This window comes from Ochotona princeps, chromosome 13, assembly GCF_030435755.1.
Source record: "Ochotona princeps isolate mOchPri1 chromosome 13, mOchPri1.hap1, whole genome shotgun sequence".
NCBI classification, from domain to species: domain Eukaryota; kingdom Metazoa; phylum Chordata; class Mammalia; order Lagomorpha; family Ochotonidae; genus Ochotona; species Ochotona princeps.
In genome coordinates, this window is record NC_080844.1 from 61,488,042 (window position 1) to 61,512,665 (window position 24,624).

A 24,624-nucleotide genomic window follows, 5' to 3' on the forward strand; every position below is an offset into this window, starting at 1 on the left:
TGCTACCTAACTCCCACTATACACAGGATACCTCTGGAGCACTCCCTCTCCCACATGCCAATAGTGCCAAGCATGAGAGAGCCTAAGCAAAGCCAGATTTCAGCTCCAACTTTCTTTCTCTTCTCATGCATTAGAAAGCAGCTGTTTTTTAAGAGTGGGGAAAAGTTATTCAGTGAACACTGTCATTAATGGAGGAACCCCGGAAGTCTCCAAGAGTCCTTGCTTGGAGAAGGGAAGTGGGTGGACAGCAAGGCCTTGGATAGCCATATGGGCAGTTTTTTAGGCAGGAGGCCTGACTCAGGTGAACAACTTGTTTTCTTTTGGTGAGTGAAGCTGCCCAGGGATGGGGGGCAGGGTGGGGTTGTCCATCATGATGGGAGCCCCTGCAGAATCCCAGAGTCATCAGCAGAACCCAAGTCCTCCTAATAATGATCTTCACTCAGCAGCTCTACTATAGGGGACTTTACAGCTCCATTTCAATCTTGATTTGAGTGACCATGCCTATCGTGGAAATACATCCAACTGTTCCATTTCATTTTCATGCCCAATAAATGGTCCATCCACTCCAGCATCACTTGCTGTGTCTGTTATCAGGGTTGTTTTCTGTTACTGACATCCCTGTCTGCTCTTTTCTGCCTCTCCAACATGCACCAGTCTAGTGTTCTATGAAGTGAAGAAAAGACAGGGCACAGAATCTGGTGGTCTCTTCATCTTTGTGACACTCTAGCCAGCTTCCAGTTCAGCAGGAGCTGGGAGCCTCACAGGAGGTGAATCTCACAGAGAGGCTCAGCTCTGGGACAGAGTAACACTGTTTTCCAGTATAGAGAAAGTGCAGAGCCTGACACTAGCCCGCTTGTGCTTCTGTTCACACTCCTGATTCGGGGCGGTGGAGTCTGCAGTTCAGAGTGGCAGGAATGTGTGGTTGCTCTGTCCCAGGCATAATGGCAAGCCCCATGCCCAGACCGCTGTGTGTGGATCTGGGCCACTCACCATGTGACTTCAGGTTATCTTTCAGTCATCCTGACTCCTCTAATCAGAGGTCCTTGTAGGCAACCCTTAGTGCCTACTCATTTCTAACAAACAGATCCATTATGCGCTGATCATTGTCTGCCGGTGTCCACTAGACTGGGGCCAACAGAGTTGATGAAGAATCAGAAGGTGACTGTCTCGGGCTTTACATGACCGTGAGTCTCTGTAGCATCTGCTGTGGTTGGAGTGCACAGGGCAGCTCTTGGTGGTACATCAGTGAAGGTTGGCATAGTGCCTGAGCTCTATTTCCATCTAGGTGAGGATTTTGCCCTTCTGTTGTCTTGGTACAGCAGGTGCATATAGATGTGTTGGCCTCTGAGGGCTGCCACAGCAAAGGACTTGACTCAATTGCTTTGTCTCAGAGGCAGGCATAAAAGCAAAGGCTCAGCTGGGCCCCTCTGCCTTCTCTGCCTCTCCCAGCTGCCTGTAGCCTCTGTTGTGGCTTGGCTATTGCAGCGTGACCCCACCCCCGCCTGGGTCCTCCTGTGATGCTCTCTCTGGACTCCCCCCCATTGTCTCCCTGCCTGTCTGCATTGCCATTCACAGTGGATGAGGGTCACTCTGTTACCTCCTTTTCACTCAATGTCTCCGACCAGGACCCTGTTTCCCCACGCTAGGAGGGAAGTGTGTCTGGAGAGAACACAAGTCTGAACTGTACTCAGTGAGTGAGTGAGGCCAACTCCTTCATGTTCCTGTCTGACTAGATCCTTTTGTCTTAATCTTACTCCCTACAAATTCTTTTTACTTTTGAAAATAAGCTAGATGGTATAGACTCAGAATTTAGGACATCCCCATTCCATGCCAAAGAGCATGAGTTCGTAACGCAGCTCTTTGTTCCAAGTTCAGTGTCCTGTGAACGTACACCATGGGAGGTAGCAATGGTGGCTCCGGTAGTTCATGGGAGACCTGGCTTGAGTTCCTGTTACCCAAATTTGACACCTGACCACTATGGGCATTTGGGGAATAGGCCAATGGATAGGAGCTCGCCCACGCTCTCTCGCACATACAGACATACAAGTAAATGGAAAAAATGTTTCATTCATTAATTCTTTAGTTTCTACCCATGTCAAGTGTGTATTTCCTACTGGAGACAGAGTGATGTTGAGTAAGGCACAGCCACCGCCCTTCCTGCCCGTGGTATAACTGACAGATTGTGCTGTAAACGTCCTTTAGAGGAGCTCAGAGTCACCAAGCCAGAAAGCTGCATGAGCAGGACAATCACTGGAAATAAGACAAAGAACAGCAGTCGATGACATGGAGCTGTTGAGTTTTCCAGAGCTCATTTTTGCTGTAGGTTTGTGTCAAGGAGCCGAAGGCATACGAAGTCCCCAGTCAATCTAGCCCAGGGATGTGTGTTGCCATGGTGACAGTGAGGGATGTGCGTCTCCTGGAGATTGGATGACACCTTTTCAGAAACCTTTCTGGATGTTGTTGTGCAGCAAGTGGACAGAACTTGGCTCCTTGATGTGCCTCAGGCATGCCTGCCTCTTTGACATTGTGAGAGGATGGGGTCGTCACCATTTTATAGGCTGTGATTCAATTCCTGGTTACCCGATTCAAAGTTTATCCCTTTGTCCACTATCAGTAGAACTGATCCATATGCCCCTTTAAGAGAATAGCTTTATTGAAATATTAACCTGTTGTTTGATAGCACAATTTCCCCCTGGAAAGTGTACAATTCGATGGATTTTATAGACAGAGTTGTACAATCATTATTGCTTTCTAATTCCAGAATGCTTTTTTGACCCCCTCCCCCAATCTTCATACCTGTTAGCAGTCACTCATCATTTTCCTGTCTCCCAGGTCCAGCCTTTGCAAATCTACCTTCTTCCTGTGTAGTTTGGTTTATCCTGGGCAATGCATGGAAGCTGAGTCATATACTGCATGGCCTCTTAAGGCATCTTGCTGATGGGCCTCCCAGCTTGTTTCCTTCAACACGGGAACAAATGTTCCCCGATGAGCTCTGGGGAAAGGAATATGCTTGGGATGACCTGGGGTCCTAGACACCACCATGTAGGAAAGTGACAGACTTGGGAATGGCATTCAATGCTGGGCAGCAAGTGTGAGGTGACAGCATTCACAAAGGATAGCCCAGAGGGAATTGGGGCCCCAATTCCATGCTGAGGCTCAACAATATCATAGAAGAATGTAACAGTGTTCCACTCTCATGCACCAGATGACTGCTCAGCCTCTGTCCTGCAAAGACATCTCCTCTGCTGGAAGGGCGGTGTTTGTCAAACAGGTGCTCAAATTTGCCAATTCCTATCTTCATTGTCTTCGCGCACACTGCTGCCTTTGCCTGGAAAGCAGTAGGTGTCTTCTAGGCCTCCACATCTCCACTGGCTTGTGCTTCTCACCCTTCGGATCTTACTGGTGGGTCATGTCCTCAGTGAAAGAGGGCGCACACCACACTCTGTTCCTTCCTGGTCCTGCCTACTGGTGTCTGCCTTGCTGCTTAGTCCTAAAAGCCATGGGGCAGCAGGGCCTTCTTGTTCTTCATTGTCCTGTCCAAGGCCTGGCTATCATGCTTGATGCCTGACTCCGCTGTAATCCGTGTGTATCCAAAGAATAACATCAGTGCCAAACCAAGAGGAACCCTGAGATTCTTACATTTCCCTTTGAGCCATTCTCTGGTTGCTGTTTGAGGTAAGTCAAGTCCAAATAGTTTTCTTCCCACTCTCCAGTAAAAATCAACCTGCACCCTATTTTTCTGTAAGCAGGATGGGCATGTGACACTCTTGCACAGCAGGAGCCCACTTGCAGTCCTGGATGACAAACTCCCACCTAAATAAGCTGCTTTGGGAATCTTGCTCACCAATGGAGCTTTGCAAACAGCAAGAAGGCGACTTGGATAGGCTTCTCATTGCCCTTGTTACTTGTGAAAATCTCTGTGGTGGCATCCGTGTTCCCGCTGTACTTGATCCTTTCAATGGGAAGACGGCATTGGTGGGAATTGCCATTTCCTTGCAGGCTGAGCCATCAGGGAGTGGTTTGATGTGTGCTGGCCCATGACCCACCTAATGGAACACTGCTCCACAGCAAACAGAACGGGGGAGGGAACTGCTCACGAGTTTTGCTTTTTAGTCTGTTCTGTCATCATTTTTTCAAATGTGGATGCTGTAGATCATTTTAGATGCTAATAAAAATAACACCCATGAGACTGTTCCCTGGGGTTAGGAGAAAAACAAAACAATATTACAACTCTAGAATATATTTTATAGGCTGGTGGCCATAGGCTGCGTGAAGAGATTCTTCATTTGAACAGCCACCTTTCATCATGTTAACTAGACCTGTGATCCTGCTCTGGAATTTATGGTCCATATTGTTTTGCAACTCCCTGGGTGACAAATGTTTTTGAAGTTCATTAGAAGTGCATTTAAAATCCTATGAAAGTGGTGACATGATACAGGGAGTAGAACCCCTGGCTGTTGAGTTGTTATGCAAGAGGAAGGATAAGGCGGGAGACAAAGTGCCAGGGGTTCTAGACCAGGATGTGAGGGGACCAGTGGAAGGATAATGGTCCTTTCTTTCAGGTTCTTTCTTTGACATGCTCCATGGCATGTCTGGAAGGAATGAATGTAGTATTATGTCATCATCATAGCACAGGAAGTGAATAGGGAGGTCTCCATTTGAGATAACAGGAAGCTGAAGGTCAGAGAGGGGATACACCTTGCCCCAGAAGGCTGACCTAGGGGCTCAAGTTCCTGGCTCTTCCATCTGAAAGCCTCTTTGATAGTATGCACCTGCTCAGTTTCATTGTGTTATGGAGGTGACATGGGAATGAACAGGGAAGAGGCTCACGCAGGGAGCCTGCACACACACTGCCCTCATTAAACTTAATTTTACCGAGAGCAAGATGTGGGTCGAGGTGTTTAACGGAGTCAGTGGCCAACAGCATAGCCACAGACTGTCTTCACAGAGTTTTGAGTACGGCCTTAAACGTGAAGCGATCACAAGCGGTCATTTCTCACTGCTCTAATTGCATAGGGAGTGGGGCACACCTGGAAGGCGTGGTCTAGGCTGGAGAACAGGTGAGGTTTTGTGGCATGATGGTGTTTTGTTAAGCTCTGAAATTGAAATAGCAGTTGAAGAGGGGAGATGATAAGGAGAAAGGGACACCCAGGAATCCAGGACCAGAAGAGCATCCCCGTGGAAAAGCAGGTGTGCTGAAGAATTGAAAAGAAAGCCAAGGCTGGAGTGGAGGGGTGAAGGCCGGTGTCTGGATGTTGGGCAGGGCCAGACCAGCAACTTCCAGAAGCCTGTGTGTGGCTGGTTCTGTAACAGCCTGGGTTCTGTACAGCAACTGCAAGAATGCCAGCAGGTGCTGTACGCAGACTTTATTCAGCACGTGGGCACGTGGTCTGCATTCACTTAATGATCATGCTGCAGCCGCAGAAAGAGCTGAGCCAAAAGAACTTTCCTTTATGCTTCTTTTCCTGTTTGGCTGTTAAGGGTCAATAAATTTATTCTTAATCATTTTATTTTTAAAAAGAATCCAAAGCTATCTCTTACAGAATATTTTATGCTTTGCTCCTAGCCTAGTAGAAATGTTGGAGATAGCAGGCAGTTCTGTGAAAGATAAATGTCGTGTTCCCATTCTCCACCATTCTTCTGGCAGTCATAGATTATGCCAGGATACCTTTAAGGGAATCACAAAAGGACATGTCTAAACTATGACAACACAACACGTTGTGCAATGTGTTGTTGCCAGGGAAGTGCTGGAAAACGCACCACCCTGAGCCATGGTCTTCAAGGAAAACCCTTGACCCTCACCTTCACCTTGGTGGACACACCTCTCAGCCCATGGGACTGCTACTGTTCCAAGCCTGGGACATGGGGAGTTACCTGGTCATCAAGCTTGATGGACTCAGCACGATAGACCACTGTGTGCTACAGAATTGGGGCACCAGGGTGCATGTGAGTGCCACACCCACCAGGGTTGTTAGGGTGAGCTGCTTTCATGGGGTCTTGGCAGGGCACCTGCTGAGCATCTGGCTGGCCAGGGCTGCCCCTTGGTGGAGGGACCTGTCCTGCCTGCAGCCAGACCCTTTCACCACATCTTCCATTTCCTCACCCTCTGTGGCCAGATCTGCAGTTCCTCAAGAGGGGAATGGGCCCCTCCCGCCTGCATCAGCCAAGTGCACAAATGGGGAATGTTTTATTCACTTTGTGACTCAGAGGACTTTCTTCATCCCTGGGAAAACGCTTGCCCTGGGGCAGAGCTCTGCACACCCACTGGGCTCCTATGGTGCACCAGCCACTGTGCAGGATGCTGGCTAGTGGAACTTGCCAAGGAAACAGAAACGACAGGCCCCGAGGGTATTTGGATCCTGCAGAGATGGCTGGGATGCTTCTTGTACTAGTGATGATTAATCTTCAAAATTGAGAATCTAAATCTGAGTGCATATAAGGCTCATCCGCAAGTTCCAGAAACCAAGCAGAGAGAAAGAAACAAGTGCTGGCAATGATGGCAGTTAGTCGAGGCCACCAGGGGTTGTAGCATTCATGTGGTGGCTCTTCCTCCTCCCCTTCCAGGGGTGCTCTGAGCAAGCCAGGTCCTGGAGTAGGTGGGAAAAGTGCTTTTTAGAAAGCATAGCTGGCCATGCAGGAAGAAAGAGTTAACACGTCTTTCCCCCTTTTGCTCTCTCCTGCCTAGATTCTTTTGTTGGCGGAGTCATCGGCCTCATTTTTGCTTACATTTGCTACAGACAGCACTACCCGCCCCTGGCCAACATGGCGTGTCATAAACCGTACGTCAGCCTCCGAGTCCCAGCCTCACTGAAGGAGGAGAGGCCCGCGGCCGACAGCACGCCCAGCTTGCCTCTGGAGGGGATCACCGAGGGCCCTGTATGATGAGTGGCCCGGGAGGATGGACGCTGAGCTGGTGGCATGCCCTTCTATCCTGACATCGTTAACACAGTAGCGAAGGTTATCTGCAGTGTGTTTTTCGTCCATTGTTTCTCCAAGTTTCCCTCCTGGTCCCCCTTTATCAGCAGTGCCCCTGCTACTTTTCCATGTCTGCTTTCAACGTTCTCCAGTTAGGAAGGATGCAGGGTTAACCTCTGAGGGACACGTGGAGGGAGGCTGTTGGGCTGGCGTGAGGTCGCTCGTCCAGCTCCTCTTTCTGAAATGCTTGTTTCTCAGCCACCTCCTTGTTTTCATGATTATAAAACATAATAAAGCCTCCCAGTTGGAAGACTTGTTGGCCTCATCTGGTACAGCCAAAACCATTTGGAGCTATGGGGTGGGGAAGGGAGTGATTCACAGTGGAGGCCTGAGGCCAGCTCTGTCTATAGGTCCCTCTGGGAGGTGAGCTTCAAGATGTAGCTCCATAACTTTCTGAACCATCAGCTTCTCACAGTGCAAGGCTCTGAAATAGATTTGCAGCCGAGAGCTCAGGCCATGACATTTCCAGGGCTAAGAAGGAGAGGAGATGAATCATGTCGTGTAGACCTCCACCAAACACGACAAGCAGGGCCATGCCTAGGCTAGGGAAGAAGCCACTGTGGTGTCTAGGGGTTCCCGGGCATAGCAACCCTCCAACCTTCCCCTGTAGGCTTGTAAACCAAGTCTGTGGCTCAGCCTCCTCTAGAAAATTTTAGAATTCTTTGTGGGAAGAGGAGTTTCATCCTTGACCCTGTGCGGGAAGTAGTGTGACCTCACCAATCAGGTGTCTAGCGGCCACTAGAGGCAAGAAGGACTTCAGGGTGCCAGCTGTGTCCATAGGCTCCAAGCTTTGAAGACTCTTTTATGATGGTTCTACAGGTCTGGCCAGCTCCTGCTCCTCTGTGGTGGGAAGTACCTCAGCTAGGTAGGGCTCTGGCAGAATGGGAGATGAAACAGAATCAGGAAGCATCAGGTCTCCATGCAGCCTTTGTGTTATCAAGCGTGGCTAGTTGGTGTTAATCTTGCTGCATTTGAACAGAGCTCACTGCTGCTGTGTCAGTTCTAAGCAGGTGCACCCGCTGCTCTTCCAGCTTCCAGGGCAAGTGCTGCATCTTTGATGTGGAGAGAGAGTCAGTCACTTTGCAGTGGCTAGTGTACCAGGTTTCATTTTGAAAGACCCCAAGTGGCTATAGAAATCTTCAGCCGAGTGAGCATGTCTGGAGAGAATCTTCTGGATGACCTTAATCAAACCATCTGTGCCACGGATAAGCCCCAGAGGGCACATGGCACCTGGTAAAGACCTGGGTCTGTAGCCCAGGGATGCCCTTTCCAGCCATGGCTTTCCAAGCTGGTCTTGGCACAGAACCACGTGTTTGTGCCAGTGTTGGGGAGGGGAGGGCAAAGCCTGAGTGGCTGCATCTGAAGTCAAACCATTGGTGGCTTAAGATGACAGCAGCCATACCCTCCGGAAGCCTTGAAAATGAGTGTGGGACTCTCCAGAAACGAAGTCATAGCAATCCATAAAACATTTACAACCCAAACCTAAAATTCATGTAGAACTAGAAAATGAAATAATATTGTGATTCAAGTAACAATTCTGTTTTCTAAAACTAGCAATGTAGGAAAATAGTCCTTTGCTACTGTTTTGAAAAAAAGAAACGCTGATGGTGCCCATTTATTTGATGGTGCACAACAAACAGAAGGAGTCTAATGGTTGCACTTCTCTAATGATGACTTAAAATTATGGACCATTAAGCATAATAGAAATCCTTACCTTTCAGGACAAATGGCCAAGAAGGACCTTACAGAGCAACAGACAACAGGGTGCTGTTCATACTGATAATTACATCAATCCTAACACCAGCCATGTAAAAGCTTTGATTCAAGTGTAATTAGAATGACAAAGACTGTGCTAACCTGGAGCTGATGACTGGCGCCCCAGAGGCCCTGTGAGCAGCTCAGGCAGTTCAGGGTAGGCAAGGGTTTTTGTGTATCCATGTGTTTTTAATTTCATGCTCTATTGCTGTGAAGAAAATGTGGCATTGCAATGAGGCAATAAAATGGCTGTGAAGGAGGGAGGGTGATTGTTCCTCAGCCCCAGTGTGTGAGGAGTGACAGCTGACAGAAGCAGTCGCTTTGCCAAAGCAGGTTGCACACTGCCGAGTTGTCAGGGCTCCCCGGGGCGCAAGGGGCAGGAGGAAGTTCTTCTCCCTTCCTTGCCTCCTTGCTCAGAGTCTGTGTTAGAGATGAACAGGCTCAAGGTCAAGGTCACACACCTAAAGGGGATAGAAAAGTCTAGGAAAGTGTGTGAGCAAGGCAGGACGCTGGGGGAGGGTCAGCAGTGTGCAGAACCCACAAGCACGGGCACCCAGAGAGGAGGGGCTGAGCTGGGCAGCGAGGAGTCGGCATGTTGAGTACTATTGCTTGATTTTTATCTTTGGGAAATGTTGCCATTGAGATGCTTCTGGGTGTAACCTGACAAGCCACCTGGCTGAAAGCAGTGTGGCCAGTCATGTTTGTGAGCGTTCTAAACAGTGCAAGAGGCAAGTGGTCTCAAGGACCCCTGTCCTCCCCATTGTCTTGTTCAAGTGCTACCCCTCCTATGACTGCCAGGTGACTGCAGCATCCTTAGGTATCACCTCCTCATCCAGCTGTGCCCAGAGAGAGGAAGAGAGGCAGCGTCCCCCAGCATTCCCTCCTGTCACTCGCACTGGGGATTTGAAGAATAGTCCCCAGCATTTCATTCCCTTGATCTCAGGAGAATTCTGCCTGATGAGGGAGCAGAGTTAAAGGATGGCTTTAGATTGACCACATCTGTGAAAGCCTCCACCTTAATTAAAGCACACAGCAGCACGGCGCAGAGCCCCCATGGACAAGCAGCACCAATGGCATGCAGGCTCCCACAGAGACCACATGACTTCCTTAACACCTGGACAGTTGGTAGCTTTTCCGAGATCCACATAACCCTGTTGAACTGCCCCTTTTTCCAAGGGCTTTTGTTACCCAAGTCCAATGGCCTGTTGTCTTGCCATATTTCAATTCCCTAGAAGGTTCCAGCACATTCTTGTTCCCAACTCTACCTTTTCCAAGTCCCTGCCCTTTTGTTGAAGCTCTCTGTTCCCTCACCTCCCTCGGCTTCATCACTAGCTTCCAGGTCAGGGTGGAGGGGTCACGGCTTTGGCTGTCTGCTCCATGCTGACATTGGAGTTGGCAGGGCTTGGGTAGATTATCCCTTTATCTTGCAAGTCTCCACATGAAGCAGAGGCCGGGGAAGGGGTGAGTAGAATGGGGGCAGGGTGGGGTGGGGAAAAGGGGGGCTATGGCTGGCACTCACTCTGCGCCATGTTCATTCCAGCATACAGGTGGTTCAAATGAGCCAGTCTTGGTCTTGCACCTGGGGATGGGAACAAAGCTGAGCTGCCTCAGCAGCAGCCTCTTAGGGAAGATGAATGCAAACACCTGCTTTCAGCTCCTTGGGGTCCTCCACTTCCTGCCTTCACCCATCTCTTCCTCAGCTCTTCCTTCAGTCCTGTGAGTTACCGTGAGACTGCCAATGCAGGCAGATGTGTTGGTGTCTTTAATTCCCCACAACAGTCACTTTCTGTTGCTTACAGCTGAAGCAATTGCTAAAAAAGAGCTTGGGCATTATTGGGCCTGGCTCCCTGGACGCGGAGGGGTTGGCCCCCAGGAACCTGCTGGGCCTTGCGTGGCTGACATCAGGCCCCAGATTTCAGCTTCAACTCTCAATACTGAGCTTCCAATCATTAGTCCACCCAGCATGCACACCCCACTGGAAACTTAAGCGAGCTCCTGGCCCACTGAAATCAGGACTGGAAGGTTCCCAGGTCTGCAGCCTTCAGGGAATCCTGACTCTCCCAGATCCAACAAGAAGGGCCCAACATTGTCGTGAGGTTTTGTTCTCTATCCTGCTTCCAAACAAAAACTAGGCAACACCTTCACTGGTTGTAAAAGCTGGAATAACAATTTCAGTGCAAAAGTCCACCATGGCTTTTAGAGACGGGCTGTTGCTCTAGGGAGCACTGGTTCCAGGCATGTGTGTTCATGCAACTTTGCAGGGGAGGGGGCCACCCTTCTCACCTCTAGTGTGTGCCTGCTTTTGTAGAGCACAACATTTAATATACAGATGGTGACCTGGCCATCCCACGGTGGCTGTGCCCTGGTAGAAGAGAGTCCGGTCTCCTCCATTAGGATTAATAATCCAGGGGACTCAGCGTTGCTGCTGCTTGGGAGGGCAGTAGAGGAATCTTGGTGGGAAGGCAGAGGCAGTGTTCTTTCTGAAAGAAAGCAGGAGGTGGCATCCGCCCGTGGGGCCCAGGGGATTTTCTCAGACTAGATCTGGCTCCAAAAATGCAGCACATTGAATCCTGCAGTTATGATGCCAACCCTAAGACACGTACCTATCACTGTTCCTTGGCCACTCTGTGGCTCTGCCGTAACTACCTGCCCCTGGGCTTCTAAACTGCTCAGGAGCAGCGAGCGCCCCCAGCGGTGGTAAGGAGAGGCCTTTACACCACCTTCTCTGGATGGGCCTGGGCTCCGAGATGGCCTCTCGGCCAATGATATTCATCCTGCTCTGCCCTGGAAAGTTCCCTGGATGGACGCAGACGATGGTCATGGCTGTTCTTGGAATTCTATACACCTACACTAACACCAGAAGTGCTGGTGCTTGGTCACCCATAGGTGCTCACTCCAAGGGAGCAGAGGATGGTGAGCAGTACTGGAATAAGCCCTATTCACCGTTCTGCCATACCAGTTGTAATTACTGCAGACCCCCTGGGGAGTCCTCGGCGTGGAGAGAATGAGCACTCCAGGATTACACAGCTTGCTATTCTGAGTGCCATCACAGAAGCTGTCACGCTGGGAGATGGATAACACAGATGTCTTTCTCACAGTGCCAGAGACCAGGTGGTCTCAACTTGGGCACCTACAGATGTGCTGTTCTGCTTGTGGCTTGTAGCTTTATAGAATACCATCTTCTGCTTGTGGCTAGCCAGGGTCCCTTGTGTAAGCCACTAACCCCATCCATGAAGGCCCTGCTCTCATGCCCCACCTGGCAAAGATCTCTCACCTCCTACCTGGTACTATACCACTGGGGTATGGATTTTGACATGAATCTGGGGGGACATGACATTGATCTTTAGTATCTCCAAGAGTCATTTTAATACAAGCCAAGAGTCTCACCACGGTGTACAATGACAGTGATCCAGTACTGCCTTCTACTTGTGGTGTGAGCCACGGAGTGGTCACCTGCTTATGTGTTAAACCTATTCCTAGAACTTCCTGGATTGTTTCTTGCTCTGATTCCCTGTCTCCATCCCGTTGGCAGCTCCTCACTGTCCCACCTCCCCATGGGAGCCCATGTGTAAAGGCTCCTCCCCACCCCTGTCCACTGTGGTGCTCACGTGGCTGCACAGAGTGACACCTCCTGCCTGTATCCCACCTCCACCCCCACCCCTGCCTCTTTCTCCACTCAGGAGCCAAAGAACATGATGCCCATGTGTGTGACTTCCTTGCTGCTGAAATACCTTACGTGGAACAAATGGCACCTCTTTCCAGTGTGCATTTTAAACATTTTTTGATAAATATGAAATACTTGTATGTTATTGTGGGGCCTAGTGCAGTATTTCAAGTCTTGTATATATAGCATAAACTGATCAGGTCGGACAATCAGAGATAAGTAGGGAGTGCGTGGTTGTCACTGTGCACCCACAGCCTGCAGTGTCTGGTTCACATCCTGGCTGCTTCCGTGTCAGTTTCCTGTTAATGTGTCTCCTAGGAGGCAGTGCTGATAGCTCAAGAAATACTTAGGCCCCATCCCTCACATGAGACATCCAGATGGAATTCTGGGTGCCTGACCTCAGCTCACCTCAGCCCTGGCTGTCTCAGGCATCTGAGGAGTAAAGCAGCAGATGGAAGATCTCTCTAGGTCTGTCCCTGTGTTTCTCTGTCTTTCCAGTAAAGTGAAGACAGACAGAAATTGTTAACGGCAGTTAGCACACAATCTTGTGAGCTCTGCCATTGTAGTGATGGCATGGCCGCTGCCCTGTGAGATGTGGAGCGCCTCCTCGCACCGGCCCGTGTTCCCATCCTTGGCTCCAGGTATCTGCTTTCTGCTCTTGATGCTCTGCCCTTTCTAAAGCTTCATTAAACACATTCATCCCACAAGGGGGCTTTTGGTTCTCAGTTTCTACTTTGGAGCCTGGTCCACATCATTGTAGGTTTTCAGTTGGTCTTCTCTGCCCCTCCTCTCATTGGCTTCCTCCCTGCTCCTTAAACTACCTTGGCAGTTTTTCACCTCCAGGCTCCATGCCCTTGGCTTTGACATTCTTCGTAGCATGGCTCCTCTGCTGTCCATCAGCGTGGACACCACCTCAGAGCCTCACGTGCTGGAGGAGCTGTCTCCACTCCTCTCCCTGAACCCTTACCCCAGCACTCATTATTAATTTTCTGTCTTATTTTCCTGCTGTGTGCCTTCATGTCACCCACACAATATATTATTCACGTATTTTTAAAACAGTTTTGTTAGCATGTAATAATTAAACATGAATATTTCAAAATGTTCACAGGAAGTGATATTAAAACACAAGTTTCTTTTGAGGCAAAAAGCATTTGAAATCTGTGTGCTTTTTAAAGTACACACTTTTCATAGGCATTTTGGAGATCTCTCATATGCTGGATTTCAAAGATATTTTTGGTACCAACACAAAAGCTTTCATTCCATTCTCCATGAGGTGGAAGATCTTTAAGGTACAGTGTGAGATTTCAACACATGCATCCAGGGTGTAGGCACTGGGTCAGGGTGACTGGCATTGCCATCTCCTAGTCATTTCTTTGCCTTGAAGTCTTTCGCTCCTTTTCCCCACTTCTTTGCCATGTCGCTAGAAGATGAGTGTGCGATGTGGTCACCACCGGTGCTGGGGACACTGGACTGCGTCCTTCCCTCTGGCTGTGTGGTGCCCACGAGCCAGCCTCCCTCTGTCTCCTCCTCCTTCTTCCTGGCCTTTGGTGATCTCCTGTCTAAGTTTCTGTTTTGTCTTTTTCAGCTTCCAGGTGTGAGAGAGAATGTGTCTGTGTCCGGCCTAATGTTCTCCAGTCCCGTCCACGTTGGGGCATAGGTTTCCTTCTCCTCGTGGCTGGGTGGTAGTCCTCTGAGGATACATGACGCGCTTTCTTTATCCATCATCCACCACGGGACCCCTCTGTTGACTCCCTGTCTCAGCTCTTGTGGCTAGGGCTGCAAGGATCACAGAAGTGTAGGAATCTCTTTGATATGCTGATTTCATTTCCTTTGGATAGACGCCCAGAAGTGGGATGGCTGAGTCATAAGGAAGGTCTGTTTTTGGCTCTTTGAGGAAACTCCAAACTGTTTCTCCATAGTGGCTAATTTACATGCAGACCACAGCGTCTTAGGGTTCCCTTTCTCCACTTCCTCACCAGCATTTGTCAGGTTGTATCTTTTTGATAACAGCCAATTCTAACTGGGGTCAGATGACACCTCACTGTCGTTTCCATTTGCATCTCCCTAGTGGCTATGAATGTTCACTTTTTAAAAAAAGATTTATTTATTTTTATCTGAAGGGTGTATTTACAGAGATCAGGAGAGGCAGAGAGCTCCCATCCGCCAGTGTGTTATGCTGTGATATGCTTTGTGCCTATTTGATGTACACATTTTACTGACTGGTATATACTCACATGGCTGTGCATATATAGAAGTACCTGGGTTCAAGTCTTAGCCCTGCTTCCTGCCAGTGCAGACCCTGAGAGGCAACAGTGACAGCTCTGATAGCTAGGTCTCTGCCTCTCAATGCGGGAAACCTGGCTAGAGTCCCTAGCTCACAACTTCAGCCTGGCATGCCTGGGTCATGACCTCAGCTTGGCTGGGCCATTTACCATTGTGGGTGGTTGTAGCACATGCCGGCAGATGGGAGGGAGCTCTGTCTTTCTTTTTTTGTCTCTGCATCACACATAAATAAAATAGATGAGAATTTATCTTACTGTTAGTGGCCAGATTCCTTGGAGCAGGTGTGCAGTGAGCTTGCTCACTTAGGCACCTGCATGATGCAGCTATTACTCTAATTGGGAAGCAGTTACATTTGGGGAATGACAACCTTTCGTTTACAGTCCGACTCTGGTGCATTGCAGCTCTTGTTCTTGTCTTTCTGGTGGTTCTGTTGCTCAGTGGCTTCTGGGCTCACCACTTTCCTGCAGTCATCCTGCACCTGGCTCCTAGTATCCCTCTGTGTCTTAGCATCTCTGTCTCCCTGTGTGACAGATGCAGTGCCTCTCTCTGTCTCCCCATGTGTCCTGTTGTGCTGGGACTTCAGCAGCTTTTCCATGCTGAAAGCTGAACACTTCCATAGAACAAAGGACTGGGACAAGAAGGGACACACAGCCGCTTGAAATACACAATGCTGTTTCACTCTTCCAGGACCAGTGGGAAAGACCTCAGACTGACGCACTTGGGCTAGAAGACTTTTGGGATACTTACACAATCACTTCCCATGCAAGTCTTTCTCCCACTGCCAGCTAAAGCTAGATGAGCAGTGCTGAGCAGTAAGCAGGTCCAGGGAGGGCAAGCTCGGGAATTGATACTTTAGCTCTGCCAGTTCAGGTTCTGTCTTTTCTGCTCAAGAGGCATGGAGAAGAACCTAAGTCTTTTGCTGCCCTTTTCCCTGGGTCTCCTCACACATTGAGCTTCCAGGGCCTTCCCGGGAGAGGGAGGGAGGGAGGGAGACAGATGTGGTCAGCAGAAGCTTCTTATTCTGATAGCCTGTGGTTGGTGATGGGCAGGAGGCAAAGGGCACATTTCGGTCATGAAAGGGGCAGAGTAGTACTAATCTTGCACCAGGTTCTGACATCAGACGATGAGACAGATGCCTGTGCTTGTGGAGGTCATCATGGGGATATGATCTCTGATGTGGGAGGAGAATCGTAGGGATCATATGGAAGGGGTTAAGACTTGCCTAGGTGGGGGACCTCATGCTTTGGGGTCCCTACCCTCAGCAAAGATGAACAGATGTAGGAATGACAAAAAAGCAATAGACCCTCTGCACTGTACGGGACTGTATGGATTTGGACAGTGAGTGAACTGGGCGGAGAATCATGTGGGTTCCCTTGTGGGACCCCCAATTCCTTCCCTAATGCTGGGGAAAGGCAGGTCCCAGTTTACTGAGCCCAAATTCCTCTTTAGACCAGTGACACTGAGGAGAGTACTAAGTATCAAAACTAATTTGATTTACAGAAAATGAAGTAGTTTGCTCTGTCTTGCCCACTGAAGGCTGTAGCCACTTGCACCCACACTGGATGCAAGGCAAGTGCAAGGTCACCCCTGTGGCCACTGTGTATTGCTGTTGAGGTTCTTGCCTCTGATGTCCCACGTGCACTTTCACTGCGGGTTCCACGTTTGGGTTAAAACAGGATAGCCGGGTGGATCAGAGTGATAGCTCTAGAATTATTCAGATCACAGCTCACACATAGATCACAGCCACCAACTTCTATGCCAGCTGCCTGCCCCTTGTGCCTTGACAGAAGCTGCCTGGGTTCTCCACTCCTCGTTTGTTGATGACAGCGCTCGCTGCGAGTGCTTAGAAAGTCTGAGCTTTAGTTTTTGTACTGTTTCTTACAGATGGATTTTGCACAAAGGGGCTTCCCAAACTGCCTTAGGAGATTCAGTGCTGTTCCAAAAGAACACATGCTTCTGGGACTCTGACACCATCTTTGTCTCACCCCCTCTCTGCTTTCAACTAAGAGTTAGTAAAAGTCAGTTAGAAATTGCACTGACAATGCAGTATCTTAAGCCTTGTAAGAGAAATTTCTAGAGTACTGAGACCAGCCAGTGGTCTGAATCATATGAGGGATCTTCAACAAGTTCGTGGAAAAGAATGAAAACTCTATGCGATTGGATTTCACAGTTTACTGCGCGTCTAACTAAGCTTTTGGTGGATTTTCTGCCTGTAGTATTCTTGGCACACCTCACAAACACATCTTCCTGCATTGGAGCAGGTGCATGACAAATAGGAAGAGGAAAGTGGAGATGATGTTAAAACAAAGATGGTTTATTTGACTCTCAGAAAAGAATTTGCTGCAAGGTGGCTGATGTCTTCATCAAGCCTTTCACCTACGGAAACTCTGGGTCCCTGTAGAGAAGGTTGCTTAGTAAGGAGTCAGAAGAAGTGAGAGGCACTGGCTTTATTAGCCTGGGTTTGGGCTCGTGCTCTGTACCATAGTGGGGAGGCAGGAGGGTAACTGTCCTGAATGCACACCAATTAGTGTCTGCAGGGCAGACATCTGTTCCTTTACCCTGGAGAAGTATTTCTCAAGGAGCATTGTAGAGTGGGTCTAAGATGCAAGTGTGACCTCGGGTAGACTTCACATTATCATCCATAAAATAGCTGTGTTAGGGCCCGACACAGTAGCCTAGCAGCTAAAGTCTTCGTCTTGCATGCACTGGGATCCCATATGGGTGCCGGATCTAATCCTGGCAGCCTCGCTTCCCATCCAGCTTCTTGCTTGTGGCTTAGGAAAGCAGTCCAGTTTGGCCAAAAACCTTGGGACCTTCCACCCCAGTGGGAGACCCAGAGTAGACTTCAGGATCCTGGATTAGGATCGGCACAGCTCCGGCCATTGCAGCCACTTGGGGAATGAATCAGAGGACAGAAGATCTTCCTCTCTGTCTCTCCTGCTCTCTGTATATCCGACTTTCCAGTAAAAATAAAATAAATCTTTTAAATGGCTGTGCTGTCTGCCCTATCTCACCCACAGGCTGGCTATAGAATTCCCAGGAGATAGTGTGTGTGAAAGCTTGTTAATCCAACCAGTTATTTGTACTTGTGCTAACAGGAAGTTGTTTCACTTCCTCTCTTGCTGTCCGTCTTATGTTCTGGTCTCTGTAGTCAGGCACGTGTGAAATGAACAGCTGGATTACGAGTAGACAGACTGTGGAGGTTAAAATAGCCCCTTGACCAAGCCAGCCAGGCCTTTGCCCGAGAGCCAGGCCTGGTCTCTTCTGCTTGACACTGGTCTGCTCTGTAAACTTGAAATTGTTCATACAATGGGCTTTTCTCTCATGGAGACTTGTGCTCACGAGGGGGTTGTTCCGGGTCAGGAGTGGTTCCAGACACTCTGGAGAAGCGGATGCCATTTCATGGCTTCTCAGATGAACTCACTGGCTAACAGGGTTTTTTCTTCTTATCTGTCTTCTCTGACTTCAGAGAAATCTGACAGTAACCCCCTCCTTAGAGGACTGGAAAGCTTAGGAGAGGCCAGCGTAATTCACAAGCTTAGAAGTGAAGATCCTTTGCTTCCAGTAAAACGTAAAACATCATAGAAACATCTACAACTTCACATGTCCACTTTAGAAGCCTCCTTCAAGAGCAATGAGTCAGAAGTTTTTTTTACACTATCAAAGTCAATAAAGCAAATGCAAAAGTGCTCAAGGTGTCAAGAATGATTATAAGCAATCACAATACGCCGTATTTTAAATGGCATCAACCCTGAAGACCTCTGACTGCCGACAGAAAAATTCACTTGAATTGTTCTTGATAAACTCATCTTTATATCCTACAACAGGAACAGTGTAGGAGCCACCATCCTCAGTAGTGGCAGTGGTCTAAAAGAAGCTGGCAAGAGCAAAGCCTTCCTCTGTCACACAGTCCTCAGGTTGTGTGGGCTCATTCACGGTGGTGACAGGTGAAACCGCCACCTTATGTTATATTGACACCTCGTTGCCCCCAGTCTTTCGATGGCTTTTGCTAACCTTAGTTGGTTACCTGTGTCTACCCTTTTACCCTCCATAAAATTCTGCTCATTGTGGGGAGCTTCTGCTTCCCTCTTTCTGAGCAGTAGACTTGGGGCACATCCCCAATCTCTTAGCTTCAGGAGAGAGGTGAGCATAGGACCTAACCTAGCCAATCGGATTATTGCATCTCTTTGATAGTCCTGATTGGTTAAGGGGTGACCATGTGGCCTCCAGTAGGTCAGTCAAGTCTCTTGATACTCAGTTTCAGATCTAATGAGAGAGAGAAACTTTCTTTTGCTCACAGTTGCTATTAAGGTTGAATGGGAACCTGGAACAGTCACAGCTGCCTCTTGGCAGCACAAGAGGGGCGTCCACTTGTGATGGAGTCTGTACTGTAGCCAAAATACGGATGGTGAACTGGTGGCATCATCGGGTTCTGCACCTTGCTGGGCTGGAACCCAGCCATGCCCTTGTCTTTTCTGTTACTTGAGCCAGTGTATTTCATTTGCTTCTTCAAGAGGTTTAGATTTTGCATGCATGCAACTGAGCCAGACCCTGCTGTCAGCAAGGGCCAGTTACAGGGACTCCACGTCCCTGACTCAGAGGTGATGTTCATTTCATCCGTGCTCATTGGTCTTTTGCCTCTCTGGTAGAGTCTGTGTGCACCTGGCAGTTCTTTCCTGCCAGCTTCATTTGCTCCTGGACTGTTTCCTCACTCACCTTTTGCCCTCCAGCCAGCTGTGGCGCTCCATTGGTCCAGCTAACGCTCAGGAGCTGCAAAGTGGAACTTAGTGTTATTCAACGTTCTCCCTCATTAGCACACTGTTTTTCTGTCTGGGGTGATGCAGGCTGAATGCAGGACACCTGGCACGCTGGTTTAAATTCCACGGTCTCCCTTCATCAGCCTGAGCGCTGTGTCCGTGCAGCTGGGTTCCCACTGCACTGTCTGTCCGCCGGCTCAGAGCCACGGTCTCACCCTGTTATTGATGCCCATTATGTCATTTTGGAAAATGCAGGGATATGGCTCTCCAATTTCTCCACATATCTGTAAATAAATAAATATATGCACATTTAAAGCCACTCTTACTTTGATGTGATCTGAGTGGAAAATGTGATCTTTGGTGCCTTGTTTCCCATAGAAACAAGAAAGTGAGTCTGCACCATCAATATGATAAGAATAATGAAACGCTTTCAATCCCATTTGCAATTTTCTTTTTTACAATTACAAAGTCGGCTTTGCATGAAGAGTTGTAATTAACTCCCCCCTCCGATAACGCATGTCTGCAGGCAGGTCAGGACCTTGCTAGGACTCCAGCTTGTTTCTGGAAAGAGAGGCACCACAGCCTGGTGCACAGAGATCTCTGCATGTCCCGTGATGATGCCAAGGCGCAGGGCATTCGTCAGAAAGCCTTACGGTAAAGAAATGTGCTTTCTGACATCAGCTATTTTACTAGACCAAAAAAAAAAAGCTGCTTATCTGAATTGAACCAAGTGAGCTTCTGGACTCTCAGCCCCACTTTGTGTTCAAAGGCAAGCAGAAGTGTCACACAGTGGAAAGGTGAGGCTTGGATCTGCTAGACAATAACTTCCTGACAAAAAAAAAAGTCCCTAAAGCAAGTTTTCTTTTCACCTTGATTCCTTAGGTCAATAGGCTCCAAGATTCTACCCCCTCCCCCCACACACACACACTTTTTTTTTCTCGGTAAAGCAACAGTGACTAGAAGTAGGTTTGAGTCTAAAGCTTCCGGAGAGAACATGGGGAAATGTAGACATGTGTTTGGGATTTTTGTGCAAGGGGTGTGTGTGTGTGTGTGTGTGTGTGTGTGTGTCTGTGTGTGTGTGTGTTTAAGATTTATTTTTATTGCAAAGTTAGATATACAGAGAGGAGAAGAGACAGAGAAGATCTTCTTTCCGTTGATTCTCTCCCCAAGCAGCTGCAATGGCCGGAGCTGAGCCAGTCTGAAGCCAAGGGCCAGGAGCTTCTTCCAGATTTCCCACGCTGGTGCAGGGTCCCAAACCTTTGGGCTGTCCTGACTGCTTTCCCAGGTCACAAGCAGGGAGCTGGATGGGAAGTGGGGCTGCTGGGATTAGAATTGGCGCCCATATGGGATCCTGGCACATGCAATGCAAGGATTTCAGCTGCTAGGCTATCATGCCAGGTCCAGGTATGTGTGGTTTTAAATGCAAAGCAAAGTAGGGAAAAAAGAAGAGAGGGAAGGAGGAAGGCAGGGAAGAAAGTAAATGAAAGAAAGGAAAGGAAAAAGGAAAAGGAAAAGGAAGGAAGGAAATGGAAGGATTGAAATAAAAGAAAGAGAGGAATAGAGAAAGCAGGAGAGGAAAAAAAGTAAAAAAAAAAAAAAATACCAGGGGGCAGAGTTAGGCTACATTACTGTTGGCCAGAGGAGATGGTGCTTGGGAGCTGTCTGGGGCTGGGGAGTGTTTGTGCACATGTCAAAAACCGTCATTTGGAAACGGAATAGACTTGTACCTTGCTTCTTGCATGGCAGAAGCATTTGAACCAGTAAGTGGGAGACAGCCTTTGTTTCGTTTTGGAGAGTTTTCTTAAGAGAAATGCACTTTGCCGTGAGGTGGTGAGCTCCATGTCTGGAGCTTATACACAGCGTGTGGATGTGGAATCCAAATGCTGCGGAGAATGCTACGTTAGTTGTCTCCTAAGATCCTGGGTTTCATGTCTGACTTGGAAATTAAGTCCACTTAACAAAGTACTTAAAGGAAGCTGGAGCCATTTGGGAACATGTAACTCTTAGAGAGGGTTCAGAGGAGGAGAATGCCATGGCCGTGACAGCAGCAACAAAACACACATTAAGTTACTGCTCTGCAGTGGGGAGGAGGCAATTACTTCCCTCCAACCCCCCATGTGGAATGACAGTAGGTAGAAACTAAATCACAGACATTTCCTTTCATTATCTAGGAAATAACTTGAGCTGCCCTTCTAATTAGCATCCTAATGTGGTTTGTGTGCCAGCTCTGGAAAGCTCTCAGAACCTAGTGAGATGGTCATCAAAGCTGCTCAGACTCCAGTTGTGCATGGTTATTGTTGGCCAGAACACTGCCGGTCCATGCTGTGACATGAGTAAGAAGTGATGGAGAAACCAGTTAAACCCACAGGGACATTTGGAACCATCCTGTGGTCCTGCAATTTCAAGGAGCCTCAGCACCCTCCTTTTGGCTACAGATTTGCTTGGTACCCAACACATAAAGATCTTGTGCACACGTGTGTGTGTGTGTGTGTGTGCACTTGCTGATGACATTTAAAATAAATTGACAGTTAATCCCAAGCTCCCAAATGTACCCCTTTGAAATTCTAATTAAAGGCAATCGCCCCTTACCTGTCCTTGGAGCTCCTGAGTTTTGTGGCCACAGTGAATGCTGTATTCAGCAAGCTCTCTTCAGGAGCTGTTTGTAAGATCTGGCAGTCATTGAATATTGGGTCGCTTCCTAATGTATTTATTAAAGAAACAGAAATCACTTGGCATAATTCCACAATAATAACAGTAATATTGGAAACTAAGGCACGATCCCAATAGTCTTGCTTGTACATTTTCCTACATTCATCTTCTGGGAGCTTGTTAATATTTGCTGTGTGGTTGGCTTATTGTTTGACTTTAAAATCATAATACAGGGGGTTAAGGAAATGGACTGAGGGACGCCTTTACAAAACCCAGTAGGACTGGGAAAAGCTGGGCACATCACCTGGCTGGGAGGAATCCATCTTGCATTTATTTCTCAAGTGCCATGGGCACATAGCTTTTCTTCATCTCACTCAAGCCAGCACAGCCTCTGGCTCTTACTGTCAGATGTTCTCTGAGGACTTTTTGAAAATATTTAGCTAATTAGATGTCAAGTATATCAGGTGGGAAATAAACATAGCAACTTTGTGTTCAGGGAGTCTGACAGAAGTAAACTCAACTGCTAATTATGAGGTGAGAAGTGTGGGTAGGAGACAAACTATACATTTATAGAAAGTATCTATGCTCTGGGCTTCTGTTTCTATGGATGAATTTTTCTTCTGGTTATAAGCCACTATGTGGATTTTGTTTTGTTTTTTAATTTTTTTGGCATGTATACTGATTTCCAATTGTGTGCTGGACACTTTGAATTTTATTGAGATGAACATCTGGATTTTACTGCCTTCCTTCAAAGAGAAGTAGAATTTGCTCTAGCAGGCAGTTGAATTATTTCAGGATCACATTGATGATTTGGTGGCTTCTTTGCAAGCTTTAGAAAAGTGGTCTGTTGTTCTAGAGTTACTTTCGTCCTGCTAGCATGACATGACACTCATGAAATTTCTACAAATGTCACAGTTATTTACCATGGCTCCTCTGCTGGGACTAAACACTCATCACACAGCTCACAAGTAGAGCTGCTCTTTACCCGGTCCTGTGGAGGCACAGTCTGAAAATGCACAGCTTTGTTTGCAGCCATAGACTCAAGAGACCCCTGCACAGATTTCTGGAGCTCTTTCTTTGCATGAATCGTGCCTCTGCAGCGCCCTGCAAGATGCACTCAGTCTCTCCTACGTCCTAACGCTAACACTACTTGAGGTCTGGAAATAGATGGTATAGAACTGGTCAGGCCTTGTTGATTCTCATCTCAAAGAGGCTCCTGGCCATAGACTGCCTGTTTCAATGTCTGAAAAGTTTTCTTGTGTATCATTTTTTTCTCTGGTAGTTAAAGATATGATAATAATCTGATTCCAGTTACTGAATCATGGCTGGAAATGCAAGTTCTTTGTTGCTAGGCTCTAGATGCACTCTTCGTGCTGCTAACAGTTGATCAGAGAACACACAGTTGGATGGGGAACAGGGCCTGGATGCTGGGGTCAGTGTGAAGATGGTCATAGAAGTATGTCCACCTTCAGGGAGAACAGTAGAAATCCGTGGGCTGGGCATGTGCCTGGTGTTCTCTGTTCATGATCTTCATGTTGATAGTCCTCTAAACTGGACTTCAAGCCATTCTTCCACCATGGTCAGTGCTTTTCCATCTGAGCCTCAGTCCTGCTCTTCTGAGGCATGGTGGCACATTTTCAACCTGATGTAATCAACAGCATCAACTACTGTTTCCACCCTGTATCCTCTGTTGTCAGGCAAGATGCGCATCAAGAGTGGTGCGAGTGCCAGGAGGGGTTCTGAGGGAGGAGCCTGAGCAACTACTCTGACAAGACACAGATCCTACAAATAAGCGCAAGAAGCACGGAAGGAAGGAGCCCATAAAAAGTATGCCACTGGCATACATTTGGCATGGGTTGGGGGTGGACCAGGCCGAGTCAGTTCGCATCATCCACTGGCAAATTCAAATGCCAGAGTAGAGTGTGGGTCGAGCTAGGTTCGGTCGAGACAAAAGCAGGATACAACACAGAATACCAAGGTGAGGCTGCCTGTGCCAGATGTGACCACAGCACCCAACCAGCACACGCGAGAATCAGGAAGGGAGGGGCAGAGCCGACAGGGGAATAAGGGGTAGTTCCCTTACTGGATAGCTACTCCCACTGGAGAACATGAGCTGGGACCAGACTAGGCAGGGCTGCAGCACCTGTGTGCCTCATATGGACCAGATCAGGGAAGAGCCAGGACGGGCAGACTATTCCTACTAGTGTTAATAAAACTGGAGGGCATGAGAGCTGTCGGGGCTCAGCTGTAGCAGAAGCTGGCACTAGGGGCAAATACTGTCAAGTCTAACCACAGGGCCACCTGGAGAGAGCATAATCCAGGAGTGAGAGTGACCTGGGAGGGAAATAGTGGGCTCCCCCCTCTTGGGTTAACACTCCCATGGGAGCGCACAATAATAACTAGGACAGGGGCTGGAATGGCTAGACAGAGAGGCACTCAACAACATCCGTGAGGGCTCTGGACAGTTGAGTTGGTTGGATGGAACTAAGCTCCAATACCCTTTGACATTTACGAGAGCCAAATGGGATATGGGGCAGACTG

The 24,624-nt window shown here is 48.3% G+C and overlaps 1 protein-coding gene across 8 annotated transcripts in view; it reads left to right on the top strand.

Annotated features, from left to right (window-relative positions):
- PLPP4 (phospholipid phosphatase 4) overlaps positions 1 to 24,624 on the top strand; it is a 543,342-nt gene that overhangs the window by 381,846 nt on the left and 136,872 nt on the right. For 7 of the 8 annotated variants that reach the window (XM_058671852.1, XM_058671857.1, XM_058671853.1 and 4 more), the window contains one exon: positions 6,686 to 7,209. The exons of the other annotated variant lie outside the window; for it this stretch is intronic. In XM_058671852.1, coding sequence (XP_058527835.1) covers positions 6,686 to 6,882 — 197 coding nt within the window. In that variant the 3' untranslated portion in view covers positions 6,883 to 7,209. Of the gene's footprint in view, positions 1 to 6,685; positions 7,210 to 24,624 lie in introns of those variants that run through there. 8 annotated transcript variants of the gene reach the window in all.